This window comes from Tachysurus vachellii, chromosome 4 (assembly GCF_030014155.1).
Source record: "Tachysurus vachellii isolate PV-2020 chromosome 4, HZAU_Pvac_v1, whole genome shotgun sequence".
Taxonomy (NCBI): Eukaryota; Metazoa; Chordata; class Actinopteri; order Siluriformes; family Bagridae; genus Tachysurus; species Tachysurus vachellii.
Window position 1 is genome coordinate 5,483,587 of NC_083463.1, and position 17,431 is coordinate 5,501,017.

At 38.0% G+C, this 17,431-nt stretch overlaps 1 protein-coding gene across 1 annotated transcript in view; it reads left to right on the forward strand.

The window, feature by feature from the left end:
- LOC132844254 (protocadherin-9) overlaps positions 1 to 17,431 on the forward strand; it is a 239,208-nt gene that overhangs the window by 92,994 nt on the left and 128,783 nt on the right. The window contains exon 3 of the mRNA XM_060867494.1: positions 9,802 to 9,903. Within this exon, the coding sequence (XP_060723477.1) occupies positions 9,802 to 9,903 (102 nt within the window). The remainder of the gene's footprint in view (positions 1 to 9,801; positions 9,904 to 17,431) is intronic.

Consider the following 17,431-nt stretch of genomic DNA (forward strand, 5'->3'; position numbering starts at 1 on the left):
ACAACGAGTTCGCGGCTTCACGCTGTTGCTCAAGTTACAGGTCCGTGAAGCGGATCCCGCTTATTATATTGCTACCTACCAAATAAATAAATAATTTGACTCAAAATGATGATTTAAAAAGGAGTTTATTGATTTAAAAACAATTGTATTGTTTCCGCTAAAGAAAATAGTGCGCTCCGTCTCTACGGTTAGAATCCTGTGTGTCCATGGCAACGCTCTGTTTTTCATGGCAACGGTGTGTTATAGTTCGCAGAGGTCTGTTATCAAGAAATAAAATAGTGTGTGTGTAGAAAGAATTTGTCCACACGCTGCTCAAAAAATAAATAAATAAATAAATAAAAACTCCTGAGCATTAGTCCACCCCTGGCCTAGGCTTTTTGTGTTAAATTATATTTCCTGTCGCTGCGCAGGCTCTTTTATTGTACATGACAGCTTATGTCCCAATGACCGGTCTTTGCATTACGATTAAAAGCAGCATCAATAAATGTAAGTGTATTGAAAGTGTATGCACTGTTTAAACGAGTGTTCTCAACTTCTCACTGATACTTTTGTGATTCGCAGAGTTTTGACAAGATTTATAGCCTTGATATTGTTTCTTATTCAGAAGTGGTGACAGAAAAAACTCAGCACCCCCAACCTGAAACCTCTTCCCTGTCACAATCACATCATAATCAAAATGAATAATTAGGCTTAAAAGCAAATGTATATGTAAGGGAATCAAGTTTAACAATTACATGTAATATTGCTCTAACTATCATCAATAATGATGTGTGCAATACATTTGGCACAAGACTAAGACTAAGACTAAATTAAAAATAGGTGACGAAATTTTTAACTTGTGATCGGTATCTCTTTAACTGAGGAAACAGGTTTTCCGTTGCGAGAAAGAGCTTCGAGTAAAATTTCATCACTAATAAACGGTGGGACGTTGGAAAGAATGACTTTCTTCGATGGCATAGGAAGTAGCAGGACATCAGTGAGCACTCCCTTTATTACTATTCTACTTGCTACCAATCTGGTAACTTTTTCAACAGTATTGAGAAACACAACAGTTGCGTAGTTCATCCTAGAGGCGGCCATGATACACTCATAGCCTACAGCTTCTCCTATGGACAAACACACGTCTTCAACACTAGCTGCAGACACCACTTTAACACCATGGCGCAGTGTGAGAGTGTTTAAACTCCGCACCCCTCGGGCCGCCATGCTTCCCCTATAAAGGGTTACACACGGCCCTCGGAGACACTAGCAATAAAACCAACAAGGAAACAGTCAAAAGAACATTAACTCTTACTAACTAGAGAAAGAACAGAAAGAGAAAAATAGAGATACAAGGTACAGTAAGGAAAAAAGAGCTGCAAGAGACACTCTCACACAGCCATGCTCTCACTCTCACGACGCTCCGCCCACTCACTCACACATGCACAGAGAGAGAGAGAGAGAGAGAGAGAGAGAGAGAGAGAGAGAGAGAGAGAGAGAGAGAGTAATACTTCACAGATTTCACATATTGATTCTGTCGGAAAATTCCTGATAATTTTCCATTTCCTTTCTTCTGAATTTAAAAAAAAGTCAAATAATACTAATAATATTTACCACAAAAATAAATATTTACCACAAAAAGGAGCAATATCTGTAACATAGACCATAAGAAATGAAGAAATGATGTAAATAAAATACATTTTGTCATGTACACGTGAGTGAGTGAGTTGTCATGTCAACATGTGTGTGTGTGTGTGTATGTGTGTGTGGGCGGGTGTGTGTGTGTGTGTGTTTCATTTACCCTGTTTGTCAGGATAATCTGTCATCATTTATTTAGAAGGTCTTCATAGAGAAAATCATCTCTCACACACACACACACACACACACACACACACACGTTTATAGTCCGTAGCTGGCTTCATCACTCTTTTTGCTGTTAATCGTATTCACATAGTGTGGAATGATATTCATGATAATGTCAGCGTGCCTTCAGATGTCATTGTGTTTTAGTCTTGTGTATATGTCACATTAATGATCTCCCCAGGAGGCAAATTACACAGCATACTGAGTCTAATTACGTTCTGATTGTGAGAACAGTAATGTGTTCTGATTGGCTGAGAGTAGTACCGTGTTCTGATTAGCTGAGAGACGTACAGTGTTCTGATTGGCTGAGTGCAGTAAAGTGTTCTGATTGGCTGAGTGCAGTAAAGTGTTCTGATTGGCTGAAAGTAGTAGTTGTTTTAAAAACCTAAAAAAAATAAAAGTCAGTGTTCCTGATCCACTGCACCGTTTCCTAATGGCTTCTTACTTTTCTTTTTCACTATTTGTACTATACAGATGTTCTCCTGTTCACCTGAGCCAAGGTTGCATTGTCACTGATTCCCCATTTCCTTTTTTCTGGATTTTCAGTAATTATAGGATCAGCTGAACTATAATTTCAAACTATTTATCTAAAACTCTTTTGTGTGTGTGTGTGTGTGTGTGTGTGTGTGTGTGTGTGTGTGTGTGTGTGTGTGCTACGGCATCTTCAGTTAAGATTTTGCAGATGAATTACATTAGCTTAGCCATAGCATGTCCCAGGTATAGCCAAGTGTAAGAACTATCTATCTATCTATCTATCTATCTATCTATCTATCTATCTATCTATCTATCTATCTATCTATCTATCTATCTATCTATCTATCTATCTATCTATCTATCTATCTATCTATCTATCTATCTATCTATCTATCTATCTATCTATCTATCTATCTATCTATCTATCTATCTATCTATCTAACATTTGTTCTTTTTATCCATCCATGTACTTCTTTCTTTCTTTCTTTCTTTCTTTCTTTCTTTCTTTCTTTCTTTCTTTCTTTCTTTCTTTCTTTCTTTCTTTCTTTCTGTCTTTCTTTTTTTCTTTCTTTCTTTCTTTCTCACCACATGTTGCATCCATGTTGAAAGAGAATAAGGATTATACCATGCATATTCTCTCTCTCTCTCTCTCTCTCTCTCTCTCTCTCTCTCTCTCTCTCTCTCATTCTGTGTAATGGCACGAGGCAGAACGGAGCTTGGCATTAAGTTGTTTTGCCAACTGGTGGAGTGTGTGTTGCAGGTCAACGTGACATTAATTAAAACGCAGTGCGTGGGTGCTAACAGCTCCATGCTGAATAAATAAATAAAAAACACACACGTCGCGCTGGGCCACAAACTCACTGACGTCGCGTAACCCTGACGCAGAGCGTGCAAAAGAGAGGAGAGAAAAGTGTCGAGGCAGATGAAGGGAGGGAGGGCAGGAGGTGTGGTGGTGGTGGTGGGGGTAGAGTGGGGGTGGGGGAAGGGGGTGATGGTTGGGGGAAAGAGAAGACAGAAGAGGCGAGGGAGGAGAGGTTAGAGCGAGCGGGTTTGTTATGCTCTCAGTGTGCTCAGACAGTGATGTATGCTCCAGGCTCTGCCTCATTACGCCGAGGCCATTGTGTAAATCAACAGATAATTACGGCATACATCACACACACCCAACGCGATTTACAACGCTCCGGTTCGAGTCCTCATTAAGGCACAGAGAGATGGAGAGATGGTGGAATGAAAAAAAGCCCTCTTTTCTCCCTGCACGTAAACAATCCCAGCTTTTTTAATCTCCTGGAATGGCGGAAAAGTGCCAAGCTCTGAACACTGAGTGAATGTTGTGTAGTGTTCAGTGAGTGAGTGAGCAAGTGAGTGTGTGAGTGAGTGTGTGAGCGAGTGAGTGTGTGAGTGAGAGAGTGAGTGTGTGTGTGAGAGAGTGAGTGAGTGAGTGAGTGAGTGAGTGAGTGAGTGAGTGAGTGAGTGAGGGAGTGAGTGTGTGAGTGAGGGTGTGAGTGAGTGAGGGTGTGAGTGAGTGAGTGTGTGAGTGAGTGTGTGTGTGAGTGAGTGTGTGTGTGAGTGAGTGTGTGAGTGAGTGAGTGAGCAAGTGAGTGAGTGAGAGAGTGAGTGTGTGAGTGAGGGTGTGAGTGAGCGAGTGAGAGAGTGTGTGAGTGAGAGAGTGAGTGTGTGTGTGAGAGAGTGAGTGAGTGAGTGAGTGAGTGAGTGAGTGAGTGAGTGAGGGAGTGAGTGTGTGAGTGAGGGTGTGAGTGAGTGAGGGTGTGAGTGAGTGAGTGTGTGAGTGAGTGTGTGTGTGAGTGAGTGTGTGTGTGAGTGAGTGTGTGAGTGAGTGAGTGAGCAAGTGAGTGAGTGAGAGAGTGAGTGTGTGAGTGAGGGTGTGAGTGAGCGAGTGAGAGAGTGTGTGAGTGAGTGTGTGAGTGAGCGAGTGAGTGTGTCCTTGACACGCCTCCAGTTTGATCTCACTCTCCGATCATCAAAATTAAAAACCTACAGGAGTCATGCGTCATAAGGAGTCATGCGTCATAAGAAGTCATGCATCATAAGGAGTCATGCGTCATAAGGAGTCATGCGTCATAAGGAGTCATGCGTCATAAGGAGTCATGCGTCATAAGAAGTCATGCGTCATAAGAAGTCATGCGTCATAAGGAGTCATGCGTCATAAGAAGTCATGCGTCATAAGAAGTCATGCGTCATAAGAAGTCATGCATCATAAGACTGAAATAAATATCATAAAGCAGATGTGGAAGTTGTCATGATTTAGAACGGATTTTAACCAGATGTTGGTACAGTATAGGGGTCCTAATGTTTAAATTGTTGATCATTTAATTAATCAGATCTATTACTGTGTGTAACCTATAGGAACTTTATGAGATATAAAATAATATAAAATATTATAGAATTATTTTCATCATTCATATTTGTTTCCTTGTTGTAAATTGTTCTTAAAGTAAATCAAATCAGTCACATTTTTCTTTTTTACTTTATTTTACGTCTATGGAGAACATACTCGCACTCTGTGTGTGTGCGTGTGTGTGTGTCTGTGTGTGTGTGTGTGTGTGTGTGCTTGAATTGTTTAGCTGGAGTCTAAATTTCAACTTCACATTAAGACCAAAATGGAGGCTGAAAGAAAATGGAATTCTTTTTTATTTCATTTATTTCAGGAACAAAGTTGTCAAGTGGCGTTAAGTGTCGGATGTTGGATAAGTGAATAAGTACAAACAGTTTTTTTTCTGTAGTGCTGTCAAGGGTTGCCAGCGACTTTATTTTTCCACCTGCTTGTTTTCTTCTTCTTTTCATTGGGGATTTTAAGCATGGAGGGTGGTTATAATGACCGGGGGAAAAAAATCAAGCTGTAGCTATGTGAATTAGTCACTTAGCAACAAGACAATGAACTAGAATAACAATTTATACCGCAGAAAAAAAAGATAGACCTTACTTAAAGCATTGAAGATGAATAACAGCTCATGGTCAGATTTTCTATGAAGGTTTCATTTAAAAAGAATCATGAACATTTAGCTCATCTTATAATGCAGTTATAAGACACTATGCAGTCGATACGCTACGGAGTCTTTGTCATGCATTACATTGTTAAAATGTATGTAAAAGAAATCGAGCTCGACTGTCTTCATTAGATTTATTTATTTATTTATTTATTTACTTATTTAAAACTTTATCTTTCACCAGACAACCTCGAGCAAAAATATATATATATTTATTTGGCATTTTTAGGACTTATGTGTGCAATATCACATATTGTGAATGTATTTGTAGGCCATAAAAATATAATCAGGAATTTTACTTATAACAGATGGAGTGTGACATGGCAAAGAAAGTCAATACTGCTGTAGACACTCACACAACTAAATAAGGACATTTATTGGCCTCTGGGAAAAAGAGTTTAACAATAAACAACAACATCTTATTAAATAGATAGATAGATAGATAGATAGATAGATAGATAGATAGATAGATAGATAGATAGATAGTCAAACAGATAGATAGATAGATAGATAGATAGATAGATAGATAGATAGATAGATAGATAGATAGATAGATAGTCAAACAGATAGATAGATAGATAGATAGATAGATAGATAGATAGATAGATAGATAGATAGATAGATAGTCAAACAGATAGATAGATAGATAGATAGATAGATAGATAGATAGATAGATAGATAGATAGATAGATAGATAGATAGTCAAACAGATAGATAGATAGATAGATAGATAGATAGATAGATAGATAGATAGATAGATAGATAGATAGATAGATAGATATACAGGCAGACAGACAACTAGATAGATAGATAGATAGATAGATAGATAGATAGATAGATAGATAGACAGACAGACAGACAGACAGACAGCTAGATAGATAGATAGATAGATAGATAGATAGATAGATAGATAGATAGATAGATAGATAGATAGATAGATAGATAGACAAACAGGCAGACAGACAACTAGATAGATAGATAGATAGATAGATAGATAGATAGATAGATAGATAGATAGATAGATAGATAGATAGATAGATAGATAGATAGTGAAAGGGCCCCCAAGCAAGGCCCTTAACCCTCCACTGCTCAGCTGTATAAATGAGTTTGGCTTCTGCTAAAATGCCATAAATGTAAATGAAAGATTATAAAAAGGAATTTAATTGTAATAGATTCAAAATTGTGGATAAGGAAACTTTATTGATCTGTTCACTGTGATGAAACACATCAGTTTCATGAGACATTTCTAAAGCGAGTCCAACAATATTTTGGTTCTGTGCAACAATAACTGGCTGGATTATTGGCTGGATTCCAAATGGCTTCCTCCACCCTAGAAAAGTTCACTACATAAATAATATTATAAATACTCCCACAGCCTGTGTAGTGCACTATAGGAAGCCATCAGGGACTCAGCATTGGGTTCAGCTTTCATCACCATATCCAGGTATTTATATAGCATTTGAGGTTACATAGCTTATGAATGATTAAGAGTAAAATGACACACACACACACACACACACACACACACACACACACACATATATATATGTACAGTATATGCATTATACTGAAATGTATGTTGACACAACAACAAGGCTGCTATTTAATCACTAGTTATCTCATGATTATCTTAATGATTATCTTTTAATTATCTCAATTTACTCACACGGTTAACACTTTTTTTTAATGAATAAGTGACAGATTCTGTCGACACCAAGCAACACAAATTAGCACAGGTTTAATTCCAGCCTCTATAGCATCCCAGACAATACTTCTGCTTAAGGTCCCTTGTGTGGAATGTATGACAGGAAATGGGCCGTGTGTGTGTGACAGAACCCAATCAGCGCTGTGACATTTCAGCCAGACTTGAGCCACACTTGAGCACTGAAAAGCAATCAGTCCAGATTCAGCCCGAGACCCCATTCACACACACACACACACACACACACACACACACACACACACACACACACACACACACACACACACAGACACAAACACACACACACACACACACACACACGGTCACAGCAGCGCTCGTGACAGAAACACACCGCCACCTGCTTACATGCTGGTCTGAATATATTAAAGTTATATAAAATAAAATCCATCTATTTTAATTTGGGCCACTCTTTGATAAACATGCGAGTGTGGGTGGAGAAGATGGAGAAGAAAAGGAAAGCATGTGTGACTGCCAGCATCAACACAACAGTCACACACACACACACACACACACATACACTAGAATGTTTCTACTGTATTAATGCTACAGGCTTATGAGAAAGTCTTTCTTTCTTTCTTTCTTTCTTTCTTTCTTTCTTTCTTTCATTTTATATCTATCTATCTATCTATCTATCTATCTATCTATCTATCTATCTATCTATCTATCTATCTATCTATCTATCTATCTATCTGTTGTTCTTTCAATCCATCCATCCATCCATCCATCGATCTTTCCATCCATCATTCATGTACAACCGTCTTTCTTTCTTTCTTTCTTTCTTTCTTTCTTTCTTTCTTTCTTTCTTTCTTTCTTTCTTTCTTTCTTTCTTTCTTTCTTTCTCTGAAGCTTCACTGGTGTAACTGCACACAGAACTGTCACATTTCACACCTATTAGTCCACCGCTTTTGCCAAGATTTGTTTAGTTTCACACTTCCACATAATTAAGTGGACCAAAGCCAAAAAAAAAAAAGAAATAAAATAAATAAATAAATAAATAAATCTTCTTCTTCTTTCAGCTTTTCCCTTTAGGGGTCGCCACAGCAAATCATCTCTCTCCACCTATCCCTATCTTCTGCATCCTCAACACTTGTACCCACTAGCTTCATATCCTCATTAATTACATCCATATACCTCCTCTTTGGCCTTCCTCTTTGCTTCCTGCCTGGCAGCTCCATGTCCAACATTCTCCTACCAATATACTCACTCTCCCTCCTCTGAACATGTCCAAACCATCTTAATCTGGTCTCCCTAACTTTGTCCCCCAAACGTCCAACATGAGCTGTCCCTCTGATGTACCTGTTCCTATAAATAAATAAATAAATAACTAAATAAATAAACAAATATTTAAGGGCTAAATATACATGTAAAACTCTTTCATTTAATTTATTCTTCAGAACGATAGTGAAAGAAAAATCTGAAAAATCTTGACTGATGCGAGTGTGAGGTAATTCATTTACAGCGACAGACACGTGAACATCGATTAGGACTATGTGTCACAAACACACACCAGACAAGCATATAGCGTGAGACAAAGAGTCTGTATAAATATCACTTATGTCACGATCAGGTGAGATGCAGTGGCTGATGGGACGTCGCACATCCAATTACAAACTATGTGCACTTGTATTGTGTCAAAAAATCACCCCAGAATGGAGAACATAAAACTGGTGCTAAATCAATGTGTGTTGCTTCAAAAGATCAAGATCACTGAATTACAGCTCAGTTTGTCCCATGCACCTTATAAACAAACAAACAAACAAACAAATAAACAAACAAATAAAGCAAAACACAAAGTGTGTTTAGGACAGTGATTACTCAGTTGGTTAAGTCTTGCGGTTTCTGCTTGGAGGATTAGTGTGTTTAAGCCCTTGCACTGCCAAGCCTACACTGTTGGGCCCTTGGGCAAGGCCCTTAACCCTGTCTGCTCCAGAGGTGCTGTATAATGTCTGACCCTGTGCTCTGATCCCAACCTCCAAAGTTGGGACTGTGCTGTGACAAAATATATGTGACAAAACTAAAGGCTTCTATTGTACTCACTTCCTGCAGTAGAGTCGAATCAGAGTCAAATCACTAGTTGAATCTTTCTGGAATCGACTCAATCGCTTGAGACGGGCTTGTTCTGGTTGTTTTCACACCAACGAGTGTAGCTGCATCCCATATCGCATATGACTTACTAACTATTCTGTGCCGTTGTGTAATACACATTTTGTGAGTAGTGTGCACTTCATGAACCTGGACGATGCACTTATTATTCATGTGTGGAATGTTGGACACTTCATGCACTCAGAGCTCTGCTTACGTAGCTGACGAGAGGCCGGGCGAGGTGATGACTCTGGATGAGAAAGCATTTTCAGGATGGCCGACGACACTCTGGTGGTCAAGACGTCTTACGGGATTATATTAGGCTGCTAACTTTGTGTTTCATTTTTCAGCAGTGTATTTGTTTACATTTACATGTATGCCATTTGGAAGACCCCATGTATGCCATCCAGAGCTTTATTCTGCTGAAGCTATCAACTGGAAAACTGGGAAAGGTTATACTTTGAGTTCCATTTCAGATCATATTACCCTTCAAAATCACACTAGAGACTAGAGTCCATAATGCTTAGTGTGTGTGTGTATGTGTGTGTGTGTGGTTTCCAGCTTGTGATTGCTGTGTTCTCATCTGCCTATATACATACTAGGGTTTTATGCCACACCCTTAAAGAGTTCAGTGAACTAGACGTGTGACTCTGTTGTTTTTATTATTATTCCTAGGGGACTCTAACACGTACTCGGACTGAACTGAACCCTGATTATCTGGACCTGCGCTCTAGAACTGACCTGAACCCAGAATACTGGACCCCGTGTACACCATTGGTGAGTAAGCAAAGCAACCGAGTCTAAAATCTGTGCAGCCCAAACACACAAATTCTCACAGCATGTGGAGAGAATTCTACTTTTCGCGATAGCAGAATTAAACCCACAGAGATGGAGTTTGGACTTCTGTCATATTGACGAAGTTTACATGTATAAGATCAGGCTAGAATTTAGAGCGAAATGAAAATGGTCTCTCTGTGGCCTTCTCTTGGTTTTTTTCATCCTACATTTCTTGCTAATATTGTTAAAAAAGAAAATAAGCTAAAGTTTAATTAGTCACAAGCTGCTCCGTGCACATGTATCGACACACATCACGCCCACTTGCCGCTCGCTCGACGCTCTCTCGCCATCACCATGGGCTCAGCTGTGTCGATCGGGTTTGCTTGGGAACTTTTTACAGCCCATTTCTGAAAAAAAAAAAAAAAAAATGAAGACACTGGGAGACGGCAAGCTGAAATTGAAGCGTTTGGCGCTCAGGAGACATGAGTGACATTTTGAGCTCTTAATGAGTCCAGTGCAGTGCTGAATACACTCATGATTTGACTCTTCTTCAAGTTTTGTCAAATGTCACTTGTGTGTGTTGAGAGCACTGCTGCTATTCGTATTATTACTAGTACTTCTTCTTCTTCTTCTTCTTCTTCTTCTTTTACTTCTTCTTTTACTTCTTAGCTACATTTCAGTGTTGCCTTTAGCCTGGTGTACTCGTTCCTTTCAAACTTTATTTTGTGGATTATTTATTTATTTATTTATTAATTTTTTTTTTTTTCTAATTTATAATCTGCTGTTAGCGATGCTGCTTCACAGCTTCAGAGTTGAATCCTGAGCTCAGGTTTCTGTCCGTGTGGAATGTTCTCCTTGTGTCTGTGTGGGTTTCCTGCAGGTTCTTCTTTTTCATTCAACCACCAAAAACATGGTAGGAGGTGGATTGGCTATGTTTGATTGCCAGTGTGTGGGTGCATGGACCCTTGACATCTTATCCAAGGTGTATTCCTGGCTCGTAGTGCTCTGAATAAGGTCTAAATCCGCTGCATCCCTGATCAGAATAAAGGCTGACTGCAGATGAACGAATAAATGAATGAATGAATGAATATATGAAAAAAAGAATGAGTGAATGAAAAAAAATAAATAATTGTTGTTCCGCTAACAAACATTTCCATTAAAATCATGATGATGTCATAATAAGTGTTGCAGCAGCTGACCAATCAGCATCTTTGTATTATCTATCTATCTATCTATCTATCTATCTATCTATCTATCTATCTATCTATCTATCTATCTATCTATCTATCTTAATCTCAACTCAAGTCATTTGTATCCTCACAGCACTTCCAGCATTTTATTTATTTATTTATTTATTTATTTATTTATTTATTTATTTATTTTTTCCAGACCACACTTTCCATCAGGAAGTGCACATCTAATTAAGAAAACTAAAAATGGTGTAATTGAGATTTTAACACCCGTAATGACTCTCTAATGTAATTTGGCAGACACGGCTCGGTCCTAGCAGGACACGCTGTGCCAGAACAATCACATCAGTCAGCAGTTTTAGCACTGCAGGTGTCTGGAGGAGTTTTGTTTTTTTTTTTTTGGAAAGGCAGCACTCTACAAATGACTAATAACCAAAGTGTTTTGTTTTTTAATCCAAAAAAAAAAAAAAAAAAAAAAATATATATATATATATATATATATATATATATATATATATATATATATATATATATGAAAAAAAATCTCCCTCAAACACTACAAATCTCATTTAATTCACAAGCGCAAGGTTCTTTTAAAATGTCAAACTTAATAGCTGATCATAGGTTAATTCAACTTTAGTGTTCATGCAGTATTGTGTGTGTGTGTGTGTGTGTGTGTGTGTGTGTGTGCTCATGCAGTATTGTGTGTGTGTTGGTATATCCACACACACACACACACAGACACATACACACACACACACACACACACACACACAGACAGTAAAAGAGAACAAAGCTGTCAATGCCATCTGTTTTTGTTACTTAATAACACCCTGAATGTTGTCATATCCGATTATTCTGTCAGATTAATGAGTAAAACATAATTTTTCTTTTCTGTTGCTATCATTAATTTGAAATAAATCTATACATTTGTGAGCCTTCTGTAACAGAAAACTTATATCTTATATCTTGTATCTTGTATCTCATATCTTATATTTTGTATCTCATATATTATATCTCATATCATATATCTTGTATCTTATATCTCATTTTGTATATCTTGTATCTTGTATCTCATATCTTATATCTCATATCTTGTATCTTATATCTCATATCTTATATCTCATATCTTATATCTCATAAAGAAAGAACAAACAAACAAACAAACAAACAAATAAATAAATAAATATTTGTGAGATATCTCAAGACTGACAGACTGGTTGTATGTTTGTAGGATTTGTGTAAACTAATCACCGTAAGCAGCAGAAGACCTGATTAGATTTTGGAACGGATTTATTTAATTGGGGTCAAAGTCACAGCAAGGTCAAACATCTGAGATAGTTTGTATTCAGTATGTTTAAAGTATATTTCAGAAACAAATTAATAACATAAAGGACTGAGTTCGACTTTTCACCGGCCATTTTTAAATTCCAAATTAATAATAAAATAAAAATAAAATACTGAACTGGACAGAAAACAAAAGATTAAAACACCTCCATCTTTTCTTGACATCACATGATGGAGATATTGTTATTGCTACGCCGTCATTTTTTCTGGCAGGATTTTCTGAAGCCAGCACATCTGTCTAACATCAGGATAGAGTGGAAATTAAAGCACCTGGCTAATTTATCTGAACGAATTTAGAATAGAAATAATATCAGTTTATGTTAATCGCCAGGCAGTGTATGATTTTTTTTTTTTGTTAGAAGTCTTCAAGCAAAAGTTTTAGAATGTAGAAAAAAACTCATCTTTAGAATTCCACTTGGTCTTTATATCCTCAAACCAAATCTAAAGCAGGTCATTTGGGCGGGAACGGAGGAACCGGGTCGAGAGAGCACGGCACTGTGCTACACACAGGAACACGACCCACATCCGTTAATACGGTGTATCGTTCTTTTTAGCGTCCTCGGGAGAATCGAGACTAATATTTGTCATCGCCGTCCGTTTTAATAAGCGTCGAGTCTTTCTCTCTCGTCTCCTCTGTTGCTGTGGGATCTGCAGGATTTGATTGAAAAGGTGTGAGATTTGCTTTCATACCCCCTCAGGATCAGAGAGAAGATCTGGTGATAGACAAACGCGATACACACTTCAGAGTGAAAAGGTTTCACACCTCCAGCAGTTAGGGGAGAGGAGCAAAATTTTTACGTTATTAAATCTGACTGTAACTTTATGCACCGGCTATATTTTATATCGAGAAATCATCTTTATTATAAAGAAATTTATTCGTTTTTTTTTCTCTGTACGGTTTTTGATTGACTGTTTGGGAAAAGCTTTAAAACTCTTTTACCAGAGACAAAAAAATGGAATTTTCCATGGCCTGGTTGCTCATGCTGTTCAGCATTGAATTCCTTTGTCATGTCACACTTCACAGTGGTGGTTAATGGATCATATGAAAGCAGACACTCAGGGCTTTAAGAATTTGTAGTTTAAGTATTTCTGCTTTTCACTAGCCTGCTAAGGGAAATATATTCATAGAAAAATTCCAAGACAAAACCAAAAACATTTCTTTTCACCCAAATGTTCTTCACAGTAAACAGTGATTTGTTGTAGAATGGATAATTACATTTACTGTACATTATTTCCTGTTCAGTGTCACCCAAATGAGGATGAGGTTCACGTCTGAGTCTGGTTCCTCTAACGCAGGGGTGACAAACTCAAATTCACAGTGGGCCAAAATATAAAACTGAGATAAAGTCACGGGCCAAACTGAATATTTATTGAAAAATGAACTGCAACTGATGTGTAATGTTCAACCTTTTTCATATGGAAACAAACTTTAGTTTTGCTTGAACACAGGATTTAGAACAACCAGAGCTTGATATTACAAACACATAAGAAATTAAATTTGAAATAAAAGACACATCAGTGGTGTTCATTTCTTATTTAAATAAGTAAATAAATAAATAAACAAACAAATAAATAAATAAACAAATAAATAAATAAATGATGCCTCTCACTGGATCATTTTAAGTTCCTTTTTGAAGTGGATCTTTTTCAAAACCAACAACAAAACAACCATAAATAATCATTTCATTCAATGAAAATCCAACTTTTCGACTAGTTTCTTCTTATGTCATATTCTTTCGTTACAGACACGTTAGCTCCGTTAGCACACAAGACAAACAGGTCTGTCCTTTATATTCGTGAACAGATAATCTGCCTCCCACTTGTCTTGAAAGCTCCTATTGTCCATCTTTCGTTTGGCCATTTTTGTGGAGGGTGGAGTTAACTTGCCCGATGTGACTGTAGCATGGTTGCTAACGACTGTCAACGGAGAATGAGGGGCGCTCGCTGTTCGTGACTACGGGTCAATACAGTGGCAAGGCATTCTGGGATTTGTAGTATTAGCGGAGCATGCGGCTAGCCAGATGAACATTTGATATATCCCGCGGGCCTGAGTTTGACATCCCTGCTCTAACGGTTTCTTCCTCACGTCATGTCAGGGTGATTTTCCTTACCACCGTCACCTCAGGCTTGTTCATTAGCGATAAATGTTAGAGATAAATAGTAACTTAATATTAAACTTTTTTTTTTCTGTTTGTAAACGTTTATACCCATTTCCTGTGTATGTGAATTGTTAAAAGAGCTATAGAAATCATTTGAATTGAATTGACTATCAAACCCATTTGTGCTCTATGAGACGCCCCAAGATCTTGTTCGTTAGCATCTATAATCTGAAGGTGTTTATCTTCAACCGATAAAATTCTGTGTAAGGGTAAAAACTGAGGGAAAATCACACTTTGCACTGAGGTCCTGGCTCGTTTTATATCAGACTTGCATCCAGAAAATAATTCATTTGTTTATACCGATTGGAAATATCCGATAAGTCAATTTCCATTCCTCTGGTGTACCGGTAAAAAGAGTTTATTGATTTAGCTTGTATGTTATAATTTGTTTAAAACCGCTGTTTATTTACGCTCAAACACAATATATTTCTTCACTGCTTAATGTCCAAAAAAAGCATCATTTTTTAATATACAAATATGTAAAATGGGTCATTTGGACCTGGGCAGCTCAGAAGAGTTAATCTCAGCTGCTGTTACAGAGCACAGTGATTAGCATGGCCTGATTAGAGAGAGCGAAGTTCCTATTAGCAGCTGTACACAGCAGCAGCTGCTTAAACTCCCACAGAGAGTCCAGACCTTATTTCCACAAATAAGATATTAAACACCTGCATGAGTCACAGTTCTAGCTTAAAACAATCTACTTTAGTAAAGTTTCTCAGTTGTCTGTGTGCTTGAAATAAAGAAATAATAATTATTACATCTGGCTCTGCAAGGACTGTAATCATGTACTTATAATCATGTACATGCTATTAAAGGGAAATAATCAACAGGCAAATCACCTAAGAGTTGATTATCGCTTATTATCCTACTGTTATTACAGACGCCAGACAGAGTTAGCCGTCTCTTTACGTTCGACTTGAGTGATGGGATCACAATTGGACAGCTGAGATGAGTAGAAGTTCACACCTGGTGTTATAAACATGTCTCCAGTGACCGCTTGCGATTGGATTTCATACATCATTTCTGCTGGAGAGAGCCTGTCACGCACATTTATCGCATCAGGCTTCTGCTGCAGTTATTTTCAAGCAGAAATGTCCTGTGAATCTGATCTCGTGTACATTACACGTGGTGCGGTCTGCTAACGAAGGATGTAAAGGAACGTGAGATTAGATGATGAACGTTGCTATGAAAAGCATTTTTCCAGCATTTAGAAGACGCCCTTATTCAGATTGACTTACATTTGTTAATCACATTTTAGACAACTGAGCAATTGAGGGTTAAGGGCCTTGCTCAGGGGCCCAGCAGGGGCAGCATTATGGACGTGGGATCAGATAACCCTAACCCTAACCCAAATTAACAGCCTTCCGCTAGGTAATCCAATACCTTAACCACAAGGCTACCGCATCCCCAAAAAGAGATGTTATAGCATCTTTAGACTAGCACTGAGACTGGCGAGTGCTAATACGATCACAATGCGATTTTGAGATCTATTTAATTTATTACACTCCTTTACTTAGTGCTGACCGTTTCCATCTGATCACATATGATGACTTGAACACTCGGGGCATTTCTAATCACCTGACCTCCCAGGACACATCCAATCACCCAGAACACACCTTTACGTAATGCTGACCGTTTACATCTGCTCACCTTTTCACTCAGGACATACCTGATCACCTGATCACACAGGAAATATCTTATCAACCTGATCACCCAGGACACATCTGATCCCTCAGGACATATCATACACTGCCTGGCAATAATACCCATAATCCCCTTTATGGCAGGGGTATCTTTTTAAACATAGAAAAATAGACAAGAAGTATCTTTAAATAGGTTTTTGTCTTAGCTGAAACACAAGCATTTGATTTCATATATACACGTGTGTGTGTGTGTGTGTGTGTGTGTGTGTAATTGTGGTTCATAATCTAATAATCCAAAATTAGATGATAATGATGTTCATTTCCAATAAAAATGCTGACCAATGAGAAGAAGGCAAGCAGTAAGCAGTATAAATAATATAGTGCACTGTGAGGTTAGACAATTATCTTGCTATGAAAATTTAATACTGGTACAACCCTTGTGGACAGAAGATCATCATGTCCTGGAGGAAGTGTTTTCTCTCTCTCTCTCTCTCTCTCTCTCTCTCTCTCTCTCTCTCTCTCTCACTCTCTCTCTCTCACGGTATTTACCAGAGTTTTCATTGTGATGCTATTGTGGTAGAGAGATAGTGTATGAATTATGCATTGCTGTGAAAGATGGATTGGAGGAAATGGATCCGTTTTCTAAGTAAAGGCTAGAGCTTCTCCTGGGACGGTACTCTGTAAGGATACATTACAGCTTGGCCAAAGATTGAGAGATGGTGAATGGCTATAAAAAAAAAAAAATGCAGCTTGCGGGATGAGCATTAGCATAAATACAGGAATTACAGTGATAAACTGGACGATGATTCAATATTAATATCTGTGTTTACAAGTGGAACAGATTGCGCTTGCATATCCGACACTTATTCGCTGATGCTGTTGTTTTTAACCAAAAGTCTGAGTCGGCTACCAAGAACTGTTTAAGCGTTATTATTAACTGTAATCTTTTATTAAGATCTATTTTTAGGGAAGAAGGGATAGAGAAATTTATACAGGAGACCAAACTAGGAAGTACTTGAAGGAAGAAAACTAGCAAACAGGTTTGCAATGTGACTAGATTCCAAAAAATGCTTCATCGATCCAGTTATTTTCTGTACCACCTTCCATACACCATGTCACGGGGAACCTCACGTCTATCCCTGGGTACAAGGCAACGGACACAATGGATAAGCAAACACGCTTACTATTA